General features: G+C 40.4%; 1 protein-coding gene across 1 annotated transcript; it reads left to right on the forward strand.

Moving 5' to 3' along the window:
• The first annotated feature begins 4 nt into the window (after positions 1 to 4).
• kcnj9 (potassium inwardly rectifying channel subfamily J member 9) lies at positions 5 to 14,939 on the forward strand. Its single transcript, XM_051403830.1, has 8 exons — positions 5 to 804; positions 1,593 to 2,006; positions 3,929 to 4,142; positions 6,279 to 6,480; positions 7,583 to 7,775; positions 8,074 to 8,271; positions 10,073 to 10,203; positions 11,542 to 14,939. Exons 2-8 carry the CDS (start codon positions 1,712 to 1,714, stop codon positions 11,806 to 11,808), a joined length of 1,500 nt encoding a protein of 499 aa, XP_051259790.1. The 5' UTR covers positions 5 to 804; positions 1,593 to 1,711; the 3' UTR covers positions 11,809 to 14,939.
• The last annotated feature ends 1,572 nt before the right edge of the window (positions 14,940 to 16,511 follow it).

Consider the following 16,511-nt stretch of genomic DNA (forward strand, 5'->3'; position numbering starts at 1 on the left):
TTAAAGGAGTCTGGCGTTATTTTTTAATTGTAGAGGAGCCAAAAAAAGTCACACATTTAGAAATAAAATCTAAATAAGCTATGCTGTAATTATTCCATCGGTAAATGTGCATTACAAACATTAAATAAAAATGAGGTGTTTATGTCATTACATTGTAATTGCGTCATTAAAAAAAAAAAAAAAAAAAAAAAAAAAAAAAAAGGCCTTTAACATTTGCTTATCTCCCGAGCTGTGTGCAGATTTTTTTAAGGGGGGTCTGACAGTCAGCTGAGAGGGACGGGGACGAGTGCTGTCTGTCCTCTGTTGTGGAAATGAGGAGCGTCTGAGGCAGGCAGGGGTTGATAGGGGCTGGGCTGATGACAGCATCCTCCGCCGCTCAGTGGCTCCACACCTGACCGACTCCATCAGATGCACAGATGATGGATCTCTCCGTGCTGCCGGGTTATCCTGTTGCCACCATTTCGCACGACCACTGCCCGACACATGTTCTCCAAACGCCGTGATCATTTGAACCTGGCTTTTTTATTTTATATTTTTATTTTTATGCTTGATCCCTGAGCGGATGATCGCTTCTTTTTCATTACTGAGTGTAAATGCCGAGGTCGGATCGTGGTGGTCTTTGTTTTTTTTTTTCCTGGAGAAGCGAACAGGAGTGGACTGATGCTGCGTCGCTGGTAAACACCAGAAATGGGTGTCACTGAGCCAATCGCGGTTCGTTCTTGGACCCGATTTTCGTTTTTCTTATGATAAAACATCTGCCCGATCCAAGGTCTTACACATCTACAAGTTGCTTACACTGAGCAGGTAAGGGTTTCTGTTCATTCCTAGCTGTCTGACATTAAATCCACTGAGCTTAGCCCCTCGGTTTCTGTAGCCTATTGGCTGGCTAACAGACGCCCTTTAATAGAGCCTATATCTGATCCATCCATCAGGCGTAGTGCGTCATCTTGACTGTCACCATCAGTCTCTCCTCCTGCGTCCATCCGCCAATTGTCCAAATGGACGCACATCCTCCAAAGGCTCCAGGAGGAACTAGGACTCCATTTTACTGTGCACATCTTTCTGAGACTCACCGTGTCTCACTGTCCACAGTTTTTTTTAGTACTTATATGGGACTTATGTAAGAAATATCAGCAGGCCTGTAGCATAAATTCACCACATTTACCGCAGATGTACTTATACAACACACACACACACACACACACACACACACCAAACACACACATACCCCAAAGCACTTTATGAAACATGCAAAACATTGAAAGTGGCCCTAATGTGCGTATGTCACACTGTGCTCCAGGATTTGAAAGAAAGAGAGCCACATACTTACAAACCTATGTAAGATCAACCTCAAATATTGTGATTCCCTTCCTCAAGTTTGGCTTTTTCTGCCTTTAAAAGGGATGAAATGATGAAACAGGCAACGTCAAATCTGTACATCAAGCAACACAGAACCTCCAGGCCTTGTTATTAATGTAAGAAGTGATTAGAAATGAAAGGGACAGAGGTGCTGGATCGCTCCTGAGGTCCTATTTCTTTTTTTGTCAGTGAATTACTGTCACAGATCATTGTGTGCTTCTCCTGTTTTCCAGGCTTCAGTCAAGCAAACAAATGGTCCTATCAATTGCCACTGGACAGAGTCTGCCATAGGGAGGATATCAATAACACGCTAATACACCTGCACACACACACACACACACACACACACACCATGGCGCTGGAGAACTCGGTCTTCCCCACCCGCCCAGACTCCCTCTCGCTCCCCGTGGAGGAGAAGGGGGAAGGCGAACAAGTGGAGGTGGCCACCGAGGCCACCGCCTCCACCGGAGTCTTCAACCTATCGGAGGAGCTGGGCCACGTCGTCACCACCGAGACGGCACCGTCCCCTCCACCCTTGGTCAAGGTCAAGAGGTCGTTCCAGAACAAGCTGGCCGAGCGGGAGGCCACAGCCAATCAACCCAGGAAGAAGATCATTCCGGAGAGGGAGAGGGGGCGATTCGGGTGGGGTGAGTGACTCTGTAATGAAATAAATGTGTTCTATTGACTTCATTAAAGCATGGAGAAAACTGAATAAAGCTTGCGAGGTCGTTATTACTGATTTGTTTAGCTCCTCCAGAGATGGGCAGCTGTTGACTGAGTCTGGATCAGCGTTTTCTCTCTCCCCTCCCCTCCACACACACACACACACACACACACACACACACACACACACACACACACACACACACACACACATGCTGTGTATTGACTGAACCCCCTTTCTCCTCCCCACCTCTCTTACATAGTTGTGAATCTACTCTAATTTGCACCGCGCTGCAGTGCTTCATCCCTCAGTGATTTTTGACAGTCTTGCACATTTTTCATTCTTTAAGCTTCTCCAGCAGCTCAACTCTTCGTTCGCTCTGGTTTCTCTCCTCTTCGCTGTACATCTCTGAGAAAGGAAGAACCAGCCCTTAAACCCTAAAACACTGTTAACTGAATTGGACATTCATTGCTTTTTGTGTGACGATTGATTGTTTAGGTGGTAGTTGCAGAGTTCTGGATGTATCTGCCCTATGTCTGCCTTCTCTTGAATATAATGAAACCAGATGGCACTCGGCTTGTCTTTCTCAAAGGAGAACTGTGCATCCACTCATGGACGAGGATGTAAACATTATTGGTGTCCTCCTGAGCTCTAACATTAGGGAGCTCATAAAATGCACGCTTCTTTCTGCGTGATAATATGGTTGGTTGGTTTAGTGTGGCAGAGAGAAAAATAGCTCCTAGATGAAACTGCTCACAACAAGCACAGTCTGTGGAGTATCTTGAGTAGCCGGGTCATCATTTCAATCTGGTTCCATTATATTAAAGAGAAGCCACAGATCTCTACAAAGTCTGCAACTCACACCAAAACAATCTTGATGGATAAATGGTAGATAAGAGGACAAAACATGAATTTTTGAAGGTGAACTGTCGCTTTAAGCTACAGTTTGGTGTCACTTTCTCAAAGCAGAGCCACTAATTTGCTTCAAAATATCAACACATAGTGAGAAATGCAAGCAATGGTTGCATGCTCAGTAAAAAAAATGGCTCTTTACATGAAAAATATCATCAGTTCCCTGTAGGGTTGTACAGTAACTAAAGCCCAATATTGTAGCTTTTCTTCTCAGAGCGTTTGATGATGTTGTCCTGTCGCACTTCATCTCCTCTCTTTTCCTCACCTGTCTGTTTTCATTTCTGTAATCCCTTTTTCACCAGCCTGATTTTTCCTCTGAGCCACACTGCATCTCTCTACCCAGTTTTGTCCCCTTGGCACCTTCCTGTGTTTATCCTCCAATCTCTCAATGTGCCTTTATTCAGCTTGTATCCTCTGACTGCAGTCAGAGTAGTATCTTCAAATAGGAAAACCTTTCAGAAAAATTTAAAAGGCAGCTCTGTATTGCTTTTTGGAGTTGTCTCAGGGGGTTTTGAAGGGGTTTCTTGGAAGTTAGGGTTATGAAACTAAAACGCCTGTGAAGACTCGTCTGTTACACTTTATTTGGATAGTCCGCCTACAGATAGTTTATATTTGTAACATTTCAGCAGCTTATTAATTGAGATTCAACTGTTCGAATGTTTCATAAATAAAAGTTTGGTTAGGTTTATGCACAAAAAACCTCTTGGTTACGGTATGTTCATGAACTGTTACATATACTTTATAGATAATCTGTTAAAAATCTACAGGCAAAGCAAATGTTACAAATACTAAATAACTATATGTAGGCGGCCCATCCAAATGAAGTGTTACCAACTCGTTTCAAGCATGGAAAAGGACCAAAACTGGAGCTGAATGTTTGTTCCACCTCTCACATATTTCTATATTTCTAACTCAAACTTCTGTAACCAACTTGTGTCGCTTCTCCTCTCTCCTCTCTCCACATGATACTCCATCACCCCGCCTCTTCACCAGCCCGGGCTCGGCGTAAGAGACAGCGCTACGTGGAGAAGAACGGTCGCTGCAATGTGCAGCACGGTAACATGCGGGAGACTTACCGCTACCTGACCGACATCTTCACCACGCTGGTGGACCTCAACTGGCGCTGCTCGCTCTTCGTCTTCGTCATGGCCTACGCTGTGACATGGCTCTTCTTCGGGGCCATCTGGTACCTCATAGCCTACTGTAGGTAAGACTGTTGAGCAAAGGGAGTGGAACAAGTTTATTAATTTATATCTCTTCAGTCCTGAGTCATAGAGTAGAGGAGTCTTTTCTTTCTTTCTGCTTAAACAGTAATGTTTCTAAATCCCAATGACAATGAGCAAGATCACTTTTAGACATTGTATATTACCAAGAACATGGTTTTCCTTAGCTGTGTGCTTTCGTCTTTCCTCATCCTCCTTGAAGGAATAGTTTGACATTTAGAGGAATGTGCTTTTTTTCTAGCTTGCCGAGAAGTCGATGGGAAGATTGACACTCTCACATCTGTATGGTAAGGTGACCAGATTTCCGAAATGAAAATCGGGGATATTTTTTAGCGCGATGGTCAAAATCGTTAATCGTTATCGTTATGAAATGAATAACAGGGGCAATTACATGTTAATGTATTTTGACAAAGCAAACGAGTAGCCAATAAGAAGTTACCCTTAATCCTTCCAAACTGTTAACCAATATGAAGAACTTGGATCCTGATTTGACTCTGATTCTTCTTCTTATTATTATTATTTATAGTTTTTCTTTTTTTTTTTTTAGCTATTTCAATCAACTCATGGGAGCTTGTCAACATGTGCACACTTCCACTCGTGACTTCAGCCATATTTCACAGCAAAGCATTACATGAGAGGATTTACACTTATGCTGTGCACTCCTTGTGATAGAGTGCAACCTGCAACGCATGCTTCCCCCTGTAAGGACGGTGCCCCTAAAATAAAATGAAAAAGGAGGCGCTCTCCAGCTGGCTCCCCCGTCACTCACCTGCAGCTGCACAGACGAGCAGAGGAGTGCTCTGCTGTTGTGGCGTGGATGTGCCGCAGCACAGTGGGAGCAGCGCAAACAAAAAGACACCAGCCGGTCGACACAAGCCATTTACAGCGCACGTAACGTCAGCACGTTAGTTAAACTGGTTTAACCCTATGGTTTAACCATAAAAACTGGAGTGTGCATCCATACGCAACTTTTTTTCTCCCCCATTCAAATCGGGGACATTTTCGGGGACAGCTTTAACCGGGGACAGGTCGGCCAAATCGGGGACTGTCCACTAAAATCGGGGACGTCTGGTCACCCTACTGTATGGTAAATACTGTAACTGAAGTGTAACATATAAGATATAACTTAGTGAGCTTTAGGGGTGCTACAGATTTCTTTTACCTCCAGACAGGCCCAGGCTAGCTGTTTCCACCTGTTTCCAGTCTTTGTGCTAAGCTAAGCTAACCATCCCCTGGCTGTAGCTTCATATTTAACCGACAGACATGAGAGTGGTCTCGATCTTCTCATCAAACTCTCTGCAACAAAAGCAAATAATCATATTTCTCAAAATGACAAACCATTCCTTTAATAAACTAATCATGAGGCAACGCTACCTTTTAAGTACCAGCATTGCAAGACATTTCTGCAATGAAGGCAAAAAATATATATTCAGCCAAAAAAGAGGATGACAAAGCAGTATTAATATTACAGCAAAGTTCATCGTGATGTGTTACCTCTTCACAGGATGTGTCTGCTGGATCCCCGCTCTAATCAGCTAACGTATTCGACTCGTAAAATTGTGACCTCTTTATATCAATTACAGGCCACCTTAAGGTGTGCCAGAGAGCTGTCGGTGTTGCTGCAATTCCTTGGTCACCAACACAGGTCAATAAAAGTCATAGATTATATAAATTACTTAACACCACTTTCATTAATTAGCTCTCCCTGTCTGGCTGGGGCTGTGTTAATCAGGGGCATTAGCCTGTGTAGTGAGTACTTCGAAAGTCTGCAGACTCTTAATGGCCATAAAAAACCTGCCGATATAGGGAAACTTCTGTATGTGATGATATATACGATGGGAAAAGTAGGTTTTTGCAGCATCGAGGAAAAGTGACATGAACATTAGGTTAATAATTATGGTTAATATGAGGAATAAGATTACGGCTTATTCATTATAAGAATTAGCCGAAAGGAGATTGTAAATATAACGTGAGAGATGAGTCATCATACATATATTTCTGCACCTCCGTACCTAAAATATAAATCTTCTCGCTCTCTGTCTATTTCTTCCCTCTTGACACCCACTTTGTCACCCTCCCCCCTTCCCTTTCTCACACATTCTCCTTCTTTTCTTCCCAAGGGGTGATCTGGACCATCTGGAGGATGAAACGTGGACGCCATGCGTCAATAATGTCAACGGCTTTATCTCGGCCTTCCTCTTCTCCATCGAGACAGAGACCACCATTGGCTACGGCCACCGCGTCATCACCGACCAGTGTCCAGTGGGCACCATGCTGCTGCTGCTGCAGGCTATACTGGGCTCAATGGTCAATGCCTTCATGGTGAGCACCAGGGCTGACTGAGAAATCGGGAAATCATATTAATAAATCAATGGTAGTCTATAAATGATCATATTCAGGAAAATATGTTATTCCCCTTCCTGACTTTACACAATATTTAGATTTTGAGTATCAAACTTGACATTTATTATTATTAATTATACAGAGGAAATTCTAACTCAAATGCTTCAATATTTAGTTATAAAATCTAAAATTACAGGACATAATCATATAAGGGTGATTTGTGCAGACTTATTTACACATTTATAATTAATTATAATAATGATAAAACCATAATACAGGAAACATAAACCTGTCTTTGCCATACTGACACTGATTTATTGCTGACCTCGGTGAGGACTTATCTAATACTCACTGTATGTCAGTAGTGTTTGCAGATCTGGGTCTAACACATAGAAACTGTGTACATAACCCTTGCTACAGCACATCAGGAGGTCAGGTAAAAGAAAAAGTATTAAAAAATTGGCTTTCAGATTAATAAAATAATAAAAGATTAAAAATACTGTTTGACCTGAGTCAGTCTGATTAGAAGGAAGCCTGCTGTCAGTTCAGCTGAATGAAATAAAAAAAAAAATATTACAACGTGGACGAAATGACACTAATTCCGAGCAGATGGTATGCCTCCTGGAAAAGAATATTTACTTTGAAAGTGCTGATGGAGCTCGGTTTTTCCCACAAAGTAAGCACTCTTTTGATGAGGACAAATCCACACTGCGACGTCCAAGCAGAATCATGTTTATGCATGTCTGCTACCTGGAAACATGCCAACTGATGGAAACGTGGGCTGTTTCACTATGCATATTACAAAATGATTGAGTCTGAGGTTAATTCAAGTGTCACTGCTGCTTTTTGAATGTTGAAAACTGGAAATAGTAAGCTCTATCGAAAATAATGAACGAGATTTCTTTATATTCAGCACTCACAGTGAATGTTTACAGCTGTACAGTCTGCATTAATTATGAAAAGCAAGATAAGTTATGAATTTTTCAATAATCCTACTTCCAGTTATTGCACATGTCTGAGCCTTTTGTACCCACTCTGCCTGCCTTTGAGTTTAGAGCACAGTCTGTGTCTCTCTGTTCAGGTTGGCTGTATGTTTGTGAAGATCTCGCAGCCCAACAAACGGGCAGAGACTCTGGTGTTCTCCAAACATGCTGTCATCTCTTTGAGAGATGACAAGCTCTGTCTGATGTTCAGGGTGGGCGACCTTCGGAGCTCCCACATCGTAGGGGCCAACATGAGGGCCAAGCTCATCAAGTCTAAACAGACTCAGGAAGGTAAGACAACAAGATAAGACAAACTACCTCTGGAGCTTATATAATTACTGCTTCTTCCACTATGACAACTACAATACTTCTACTACTACCTAATTATACAGACTCTTGTGTCTTTAAATCACTTTTTTCATTAGAAAATGTATCATTTTTTGTCAATTTTGTATTCGATTGCTTTAAGATAACAAATAATTATAGTGTGTATGGTTATGCTGGTAATCTGTGCAAAAGCATACTTATAGAGAAAAGCTAAACTAAACTCTTCCCTTTTCCTCACCCTGTGTTTTATTGTCTGTTTCAGGTGAGTTCATCCCGCTGGACCAAACAGACATCAGCGTGGGCTTCGAGACAGGCGATGATCGTCTCTTCCTGGTCTCGCCGCTGGTGATCTCCCACGAGATCGACACACATTCGCCCTTCTGGGACATGTCGCAGTCCCAGCTGGAGAAGGAGGACTTTGAGATTGTGGTCATCTTGGAAGGAATGGTGGAGGCAACCGGTGAGGAATGGGTTAAATATAATAATGTATGAAGCAATGAGAAAGCAAACACCAAAATTATTACCCGGTAATCATTTCCCCTAGTGCTAACCATGCTACAGCTGACTAGTATTATTTCAATTTAAAGATTGTGAGAACTTTAGGGACAGTCAAGTAAACTGGCAAGCAATCTTAAGAGTTATCCAATGATGTGGCAGTTTTGTGCACAAGGCAGGTAAAATAATCACAAAATACAACATAAGAATAACAGGAATGCATTTCAGTGTTTGCATATGAAATGAGTGGGCGATGGACAAACCAGTTGCTGCTAAGACTCACTGTGCAGTGAATGAATACACGGTTACCCACTGGAAATAGTGACAAAAATAAATGTAGCAATATTAAGCTGATGATAATTATTAAATGTATTAAGGTTCTGGCTATATAAATAATGCCAATAACAATATTTTAATACTAATGATTTTATATGATTGGTTGAAGGTGATTTTGTTGTTGGATTGCATGGGTAATAATACGTTGCAATTTAATTTAACTGTAAAGTTTTAATGGCCTGTGTGTTGTAAATGCATGTTTGGCTACAACAACAAGAATTGCACATTAGGAAATGAATCTTGTAGATGCATACAACCGTCTGATATTACAGTAAGACCATCACTGTTTTACAGAAAGCAGACCCTGTCCAAAACTGTCCATTAGAAAATGAAATTTACCTTCCAGGACGTCTGAGTTTAGATGTGCAATCATTTATCTGAGAGCTCTCCATCTCTTCTCGGTCTTTCAGGAAAGCTTTTAGAGGCTTATGATGTTGTCATTGCAGTGGAAATATACATATTTTTAGATACAAGTATATAAGTGAATGCGTTATATAACAGGGAACAAAACTGGACAGTAATCACTGAAGTGAAGTGATGTTTTTGTGTTCTTATAGTTTATGTTTTCATCACCTAACTGTTGACTAAAGGAGCAGTCTTTTACTAGGAGAAGATTAAAATGGTGTTACATCATATGCAACAAGGTGTCTTAGCAGTGCATAGCCTAACCGTATCCATCCCCACATCAGCCAGTGTGTGTCAGTGAACACTCATCTGCCCTTAAGCAAGGCACTGGCGCCTTGTGGACTAACTCACTGTTAGTCACACTTGATAAATGGCTAAAATGTGAAACAAATTCCAGTTTTCATTTCTGAAGCTCAAAACACACTCCAGACTCAGACTTAAGAGCTCTGAATTTACAGTATATTGAATGGGGAAAATCATTCAAACCAGCTGGGCAACATGGAGAAACTACATACTTAAAAGCAGAGTTTAACACCTATGTTATGTTTATGGTTTTTATTTAATGTTGGCAGCATTGACTTGTACTTGTCTTACTATCTATCTGAAAAACTACAAAATCCAAACAGAGTCTGGCAGGAACAAGTAGCCTTGTTATATACCCTGGAAGGATTTAGACGGGTCCGTGTTTGGTTTATCCCCGTCTCATATTGCCTTATGTCAAACTCATTCTTAGAGGATAATATACTCAGCTGTTCCCTTACTGTTTGGCAGGAATTCAGTGTATCAGAGCTATTCATGATGCGTCTCCATGAGGTAAAGGTGGCCTCTCTGCCTACTCCAAATATCGATTCCCTTAGTCAGAGTGCTGCGGAGAGTAACAAAGCAGTAGCCGACACTCATAACTTGGCTGCAGAGAATAAAGAGTAATTAAATTGTTGCACAGACAATCCTAGTTGTTTTCTGTGATGTATCTAAGTTAGCAAGAATTGATCTGCTCATCAGTGCGCTTGTGTTTGCGTGTGCAGGGATGACGTGCCAGGCGAGGAGCTCCTATCTAACGGAGGAGGTGTTGTGGGGTCACCGGTTTAGCCCGATGATGTTAATGGCAGAGGGCTTCTTTGACATCGACTACGGAGCATTTCATCACACGTTTGAGGTAACGTCTGTGGGCGCTGGGGTGATGAAGACAGACTACAGGCCAATATCGAGGTGTTTGATTTGGTAACCTGGTTGAGCTATCCTATAAAACAGGGGTCCAACTATGTATAAACTTGAGAAATAACTATGGGCTGCTATTTTTTTTTAAAGGAAATTGTCCTCCTAAAACACTTGTTTGCTGTTATTAGAACAGCTACTGGCAATATGTGACAGGAGTGTACCTTATATTTCTGGGTCAGAATTTTCTTTCTCATTTCTGTCTATAGGAGGACAGACATACAGTAGGATATGTGGCATCTTGTTCAGATACCAGCAGTGTTGTCACAATGGAGTTTAGTAGCAGAAAATGCTTCAACTTTAAACATTATCATAGATATCTTTGGTGTCATTTTATAAGAAGAGGCAAACTTAGCAGCTCTTCCACTGACAAGAGATAAGAATATAACTGCAAGTTGACTTTGAGTACGGAAAACTGGACCAACTCTTGCTGTTCTCCCTATTCCTGTCTCCACCTACGTGTATAACCAGCAGCTGAATTCTCACACTTGTTCTCTTGGGGTTGTTGAAAGGCATGCTGGGAAATGCTGGAACTCTTAACTTAAGTATTTACTTCATGTTTATTTTGGTAGGGACAACTACACAGCATAGACCAATGCCACACACCAAAGCTATTTTATAACCTATGCCAGAGCACAAACAGTAATACAATGAGCGTCTGATCACCCATGACTGCGTGTTTGACCTCTCTTTAAAACTGTCAGTATCCCAGTTATGTTCCATTTTAACTTCTGTCACTTGTTGAGTGAAGCTGGCAGGTTTTTACAAAACTGAGCCTTACAATTTTCTAAGACTTGTAGAAACAGACGCGGCTGGTGGAGGAAAATATGGTGTACTTACAGCATTTAGAGGAATGGTTTTGGGAAATATATGCATTCACTTTCCTGCTGAGGCATCAACAGCTGGTTAGCTTATCTTAGTGTAAAGACTGGAAACTCTGTCAAAAGGTAACAAAATCACCAGTTAACTCATTTAATACGTGCAAAAACCAAAGAATAACACAATGTGGGGCTTGACGCAGGGTTACGTGCCGGACTATTTCTTGGCCGGAAGCAGTGACTTGAAGCCCCTGCTCCCGTAACCCTAAACGCGTCACCACACCCTACCTACGGTAGCTCCCAGCCCCAAAGATTCACAACCACTGAACTTACTGCTGGGCGTAGCTTCATATTTACTGTACAGCTATGAGAGCGGTTTCAATTTTCTATATAATTTTCTATTTCTAAAATATAACTCTGGAAATGGGGCTAACCTTCATCATGTTTCCCCCTCCCCCAAGGTGGACACGCCCTCCTGCTCCGCACGAGAGCTCTCATTGGCTGCAGCCAGACTCGATGCTCACCTCTACTGGTCCATCTCCAGCAGGCTGGATGAAGAACCCACCCTGACCAATCAGGCGGCCAAGCAGCTGGACAGCGGCTCGGCCAACAGCAAAGGAGGGGAGACAACCTTCATCGTCGGAGAGATGACCGACATCCAGGAGCAAACAGGACTGGGCGAGCTGAACGGCTGCGTCGCCACCGATCAATCGGAATCAGAGGCCTAGGACAGAGAATGTTTACAAAGACCTTCAGTAAATCACCACCACACCACAATTAGTGTTTTGCAGATCCTTTTCTTTTAAGGCAAATAAGTAGTTTCACAAGGCTCAGTTCTGCAGTTTACGTCATATCTTATGTTACCATATGAAGGAGTTTATTTCTTGATATTTACGTCTTTTATTTCTATGTTGATCTTTGTTAAAAGTGTACTGTATGTGTAATATCTCTTTTTCAATCTGTTGTGTTAGCTCCAATCACCCTTGCCTATATCTACATTTAAATGACAATACTATGCTTTAGGTGGGGTCAACAATAGTATATCCTGTGGACCAAGGCAGAATTATTTTAAAACAGATAGAGGTCATTTGTCTTGCGGGGCAGAAAGGTGACAAGTCGGTTGTTTGTGCACATTGTGGGATCGTTCACATTTAAAATAGGTACAGTGCATAGACGCTTTATTTTCACCTGCGCATGAATATCACTAGATGGTATTGAGGTATAGACTGAAATTGTAGTAACCTCAAATTTCTTTAGATGGAAAGATTGTTTAAAGATTTATTGTGTATCAATCAGGTGTTACCAGGGTGGGAAAGTAACACCCGGCCCCCATCCGCTGGTGTATTTGCTAGAAACTTAATTTGGTAACAAAATATCATTTGGTGCTAGAAAATTGTTTAGAAAATCTTTTTGGCTGACAAAGTGGCCATTGGACAACAAAGCTGGTTTCCTGCCTTGGGTTTAAATCATTTTGTCTAACTTTTTATAATAAGGGTACAAATCGTATATTTAAGTAATGCTTTAATAATTTATGACTCATGATGATTTAATGCAGGATGTTTTATGAATTCCTGTTGCACACCATTAACGAAGGATCAAGTCACTATGACTTAATGTGATTAGTTCATAGTTAATAGATCATCAGTTAGGGAATGTTAATTTGGTCGAGTTAGCCGGATTTTAGGTAACTTTATTTCAGACAAGTTCCTGAAAGTCTTACAGTACATACAGGAATATGCAGTTACTTGTTTTAATGAAACGTCATTGTCAGATGCAAACAGTTACGTAATGAACATAAAAAAATACAGTTACATAAATACATTTTTATTCAACTGAAATGCAGTTGACTTGAGTGCATATCAATTAATTAACATTCCCTCACTGATGAACTGTTAAGTGTGAATAGTAGTGATTGGGTGTTTTGTTAAAGGTGAGCACCAGGAATTTGTGCTACATAAGGCATTAATTCATACATTCATACAGTAAAGCATCATGAGGCATTCATTGGTTAAAGGTTATGTAATGAGATTTAGAACAATAATATAGCAGCAAACGACTGTTTGCTATGTAAAGATAAAGTGGAGCAGTTTTCTAATCCACGTTGATGAATTAAGGATTTCAGACCGAAGCAGAGTTGGTGATTGTTGGACCAGTGGAAAGACTAACAAATACTGTTTTGGTGAGTTTTATTTAGTTTCTATCTATTCTGTTATGGTCTTACAATAATATACGAGGTAAATTACCATTTTTGTCTCTGGAGTTTGGTGGCCAGCGATATGACGGCTGTTTCTGGGTCAACAGAGACTGTAGAAAGGCTAACAAAGTCACTTTTGTTGAGTTTTGTTTGTTTCTCTTCCATTGTTTTTGTCTGAGATTCTTGAGTACAAAGTGAATTTCATATACATAACCTTCAAGCATTACACAGGTATATGATTTGTACCCTCACTATAAAGAAGGCACAGAGGATTATGTTTCACCAGACTGTAAACTGAAGTGTTTTGCTGCCCTGTCTGGTTAAACGATTCCAGTTTAAAGCCTGTTTAACCTCTGACCGCACTCAGGATCACTGCTGGGTGTGGTCAGAAATGTGCTCTGTTACACCTGTTACCACGCCCTGACAGTGATGTCACCGGGTCCTGAAGTACCTTTGTACATCACTGCAGCAAAAGGTGAGAAGTTGAACCACTGGAGGTCAGCAAAAACAAGATTTTCAGGGAGTGTTCAGTTACTCTTTGAGAGCACTAATATGAATTTGCTGATATTCCTAGCTGCACTTTCACATTATGGTGAATAGGGTATCTATCTAAAACCTTTAACAGAGGGACAGGTTAACACTCGAGTGTGTCTGTGGCTTCGTTTTCACATACGACGTGTGTAGCACAAGGATGATCTATCTTTTGTTCCCCAGCCAAGTAGAAATTAAAAGCACAACAGTGTCCTGCTCAGTTCAGCCCAGACTCCTGCTTCTGCTGCTGCGTATATATGTGGCCATTTTTACTTGATGTTTTTAATAATAAATATAACACATCTATTAGAATTAATAAACTGCAGTATATTCCAGACCAACTGTCTCAGATTGTGTGATATTCCCAGTTATAAATAAAAAAATATGTTATACGTGCATACTAGAGCTTTGAAACTGCTGTTCAGGAATATAACTTTAATTAGGATGAGTGAGATTAAATATTTGGGATAGAAAACGTACATATGCAATTCAAAAATCGGGTTTAAAAAATTTGTCAGGATTCAGAAAATAGTACTTTGTCCTGAAAATAGGCTTAATCCTAAATTACATCAACATATATGGACTAAAACTTAAACATAACATACAGTAAAATACATTTGTCTGGTCTTACGCTTATAATAATACTGCAATACTGAAATTTAACAATATAAAATCAGAGCTGAAATGTGGCCGTTTAATCAATCACTGCACAATTTAAAGACACCTGCACTTCACATGGTCAGGCCTATTTCCATTGTATGCTTGTATAGTTCTACCTCATAATTCATAGGGAAATATTGTCACTAGAAATATTCTTACTAGTTACTTTGCAGATTAAGATTTTATGCACATACGATATGACCATCTCATAAAAAATATGATGAACTGTTACGGAATAAACTACTCAAAGGTTTTATAAAGCAGTTAAAATTAGCTTCACATCCACCAGCTACGACATTAAAATGCTGCTGAGACATTAATGATGTAAAATGTTATATAACACAATATAACAGGAGCCATTTTTATAATGGTAATGGAGTGCTTTAACATTGTGATACTGGTACTTTTACTCAAGTAAAACACCTGAATACTTCTTCCACCACTGTATAAAATACATAAAATCAATTATTGGAACTTTGTTGTTGTTGTGCTTTTGTGTAGAATCAGACAAACACACTCAACCCATAATTGCGGTCGATACTAAAAGAGAGAAGCCATTGATCATTAGATTACTCATTATAGACTTCTTTGCAGTACACGTTCCAATTTAATTTTTCTTTCTCAAGGAGCTTAAAAAAAGATCTGCACCTTACCTTTTTTCCAATTGAACCTGATAAGACTTTACTATGTGGTATAGTCCATTCATATAATAATTGAGGTGCAGTGATAAAACAAGAATTCATATAATTTTTTACCATTAGTAGAAGTTACAATAACATAATATAAAAGTACTTTCTTAAAAGTAAAAGTCCTGAATTAACAGAGACTGCGGCACCAAATGGACTTAAAGTATCAAAAGTAGAAGTGCTATTTTAAACGCAATTTTAATGTTGAAGTTGGCGGAGGTCATTTAGACAACTTTATCCGTTAATAGTTCGATCTATAACAATGCCACATATTCTGTAGGCTGATCATATGTCTACGCTAAAGCTGTGCAGTAAAAAGTACAATATTTACGTCTGAAAGGTATATAAACAGGATACCATGTAAAATACTCAGGTAGAACACAAGTACCTCAGAACTGTACTTAAGTGAATGTACTTAGTATCTTTTCACCATTTGTGCTGGTTTAGTCTATATCTATCTATCTATCTATCTATCTATCTATCTATCTATCTATCTATCTATCTATCTATCTATCTATCTATCTATCTATCTAAAAAAACATGTTTAGGAATTATGAGACAAGTAGTTTTAAAAAGTGTGATCATTTGCTCAGCCTGCATTAAAAAAAAAGCAAATTTTTGTTCTAATTTTTAACAATCAATCACTGATTACGCCATAGGTTACCTATTAAATATGTCACATATCTAACTTTTCCTCTTGTGTGAAGCCTAACCACTGGATGTCTCTCATTAGAAATTCAGGGCTGGGTTTCAGCACCAGGAGAAGTCAGCATATTGGGTTACTAGGCAGAATTTTGGCCTAAAAGAAAAAAGAAATGTCTTTCTCTGTCTTGGCTGCTAGATGGCGACAAAGATCCCATCCTTCTTCCTCCAGCCAGTCACACAGCCCTATTGGTGTGTAATGAGATGGGGTCCCAGTCTCAGCTGTCTCCTAGGCAACCAGGGCTGGGGACAGGAAGAGGGCAGAGTGTGCGCGTGTGTGTTCATGTGAATGTATGTGTGTGTGTTAATGTGTGTTTGAACTGGACCTTCACAACTGATGGGGGAGTTTATGAGCATTGTCAGAGAGTCGACGTGACGTTGTAGTTTGATATTTGCGTAAGGATGGGTGATGATGATGATGATGATGATGCACAGCAGTGACCTTCAGGTGGAAAAGAACGAATGCCCTTGACACTGAAAAAGAACTCCTGAAGGATACTGACGTTTTCGTGTTTTTGTTTTACCTGTCAAACGGCAGGCAGATGAATATCACATAGAAATACACATTTTAGTGTCGACAGAAGTGGATGAGGCATCAAAGTGTCCAGAACAGAGAGAAACAACTGGACCTCGATACGATGCTGAATACATTGGGCTT

The sequence above is a fragment of the Dicentrarchus labrax genome, unplaced genomic scaffold (genome assembly GCF_905237075.1).
Source record: "Dicentrarchus labrax unplaced genomic scaffold, dlabrax2021, whole genome shotgun sequence".
Taxonomy (NCBI): Eukaryota; Metazoa; Chordata; class Actinopteri; family Moronidae; genus Dicentrarchus; species Dicentrarchus labrax.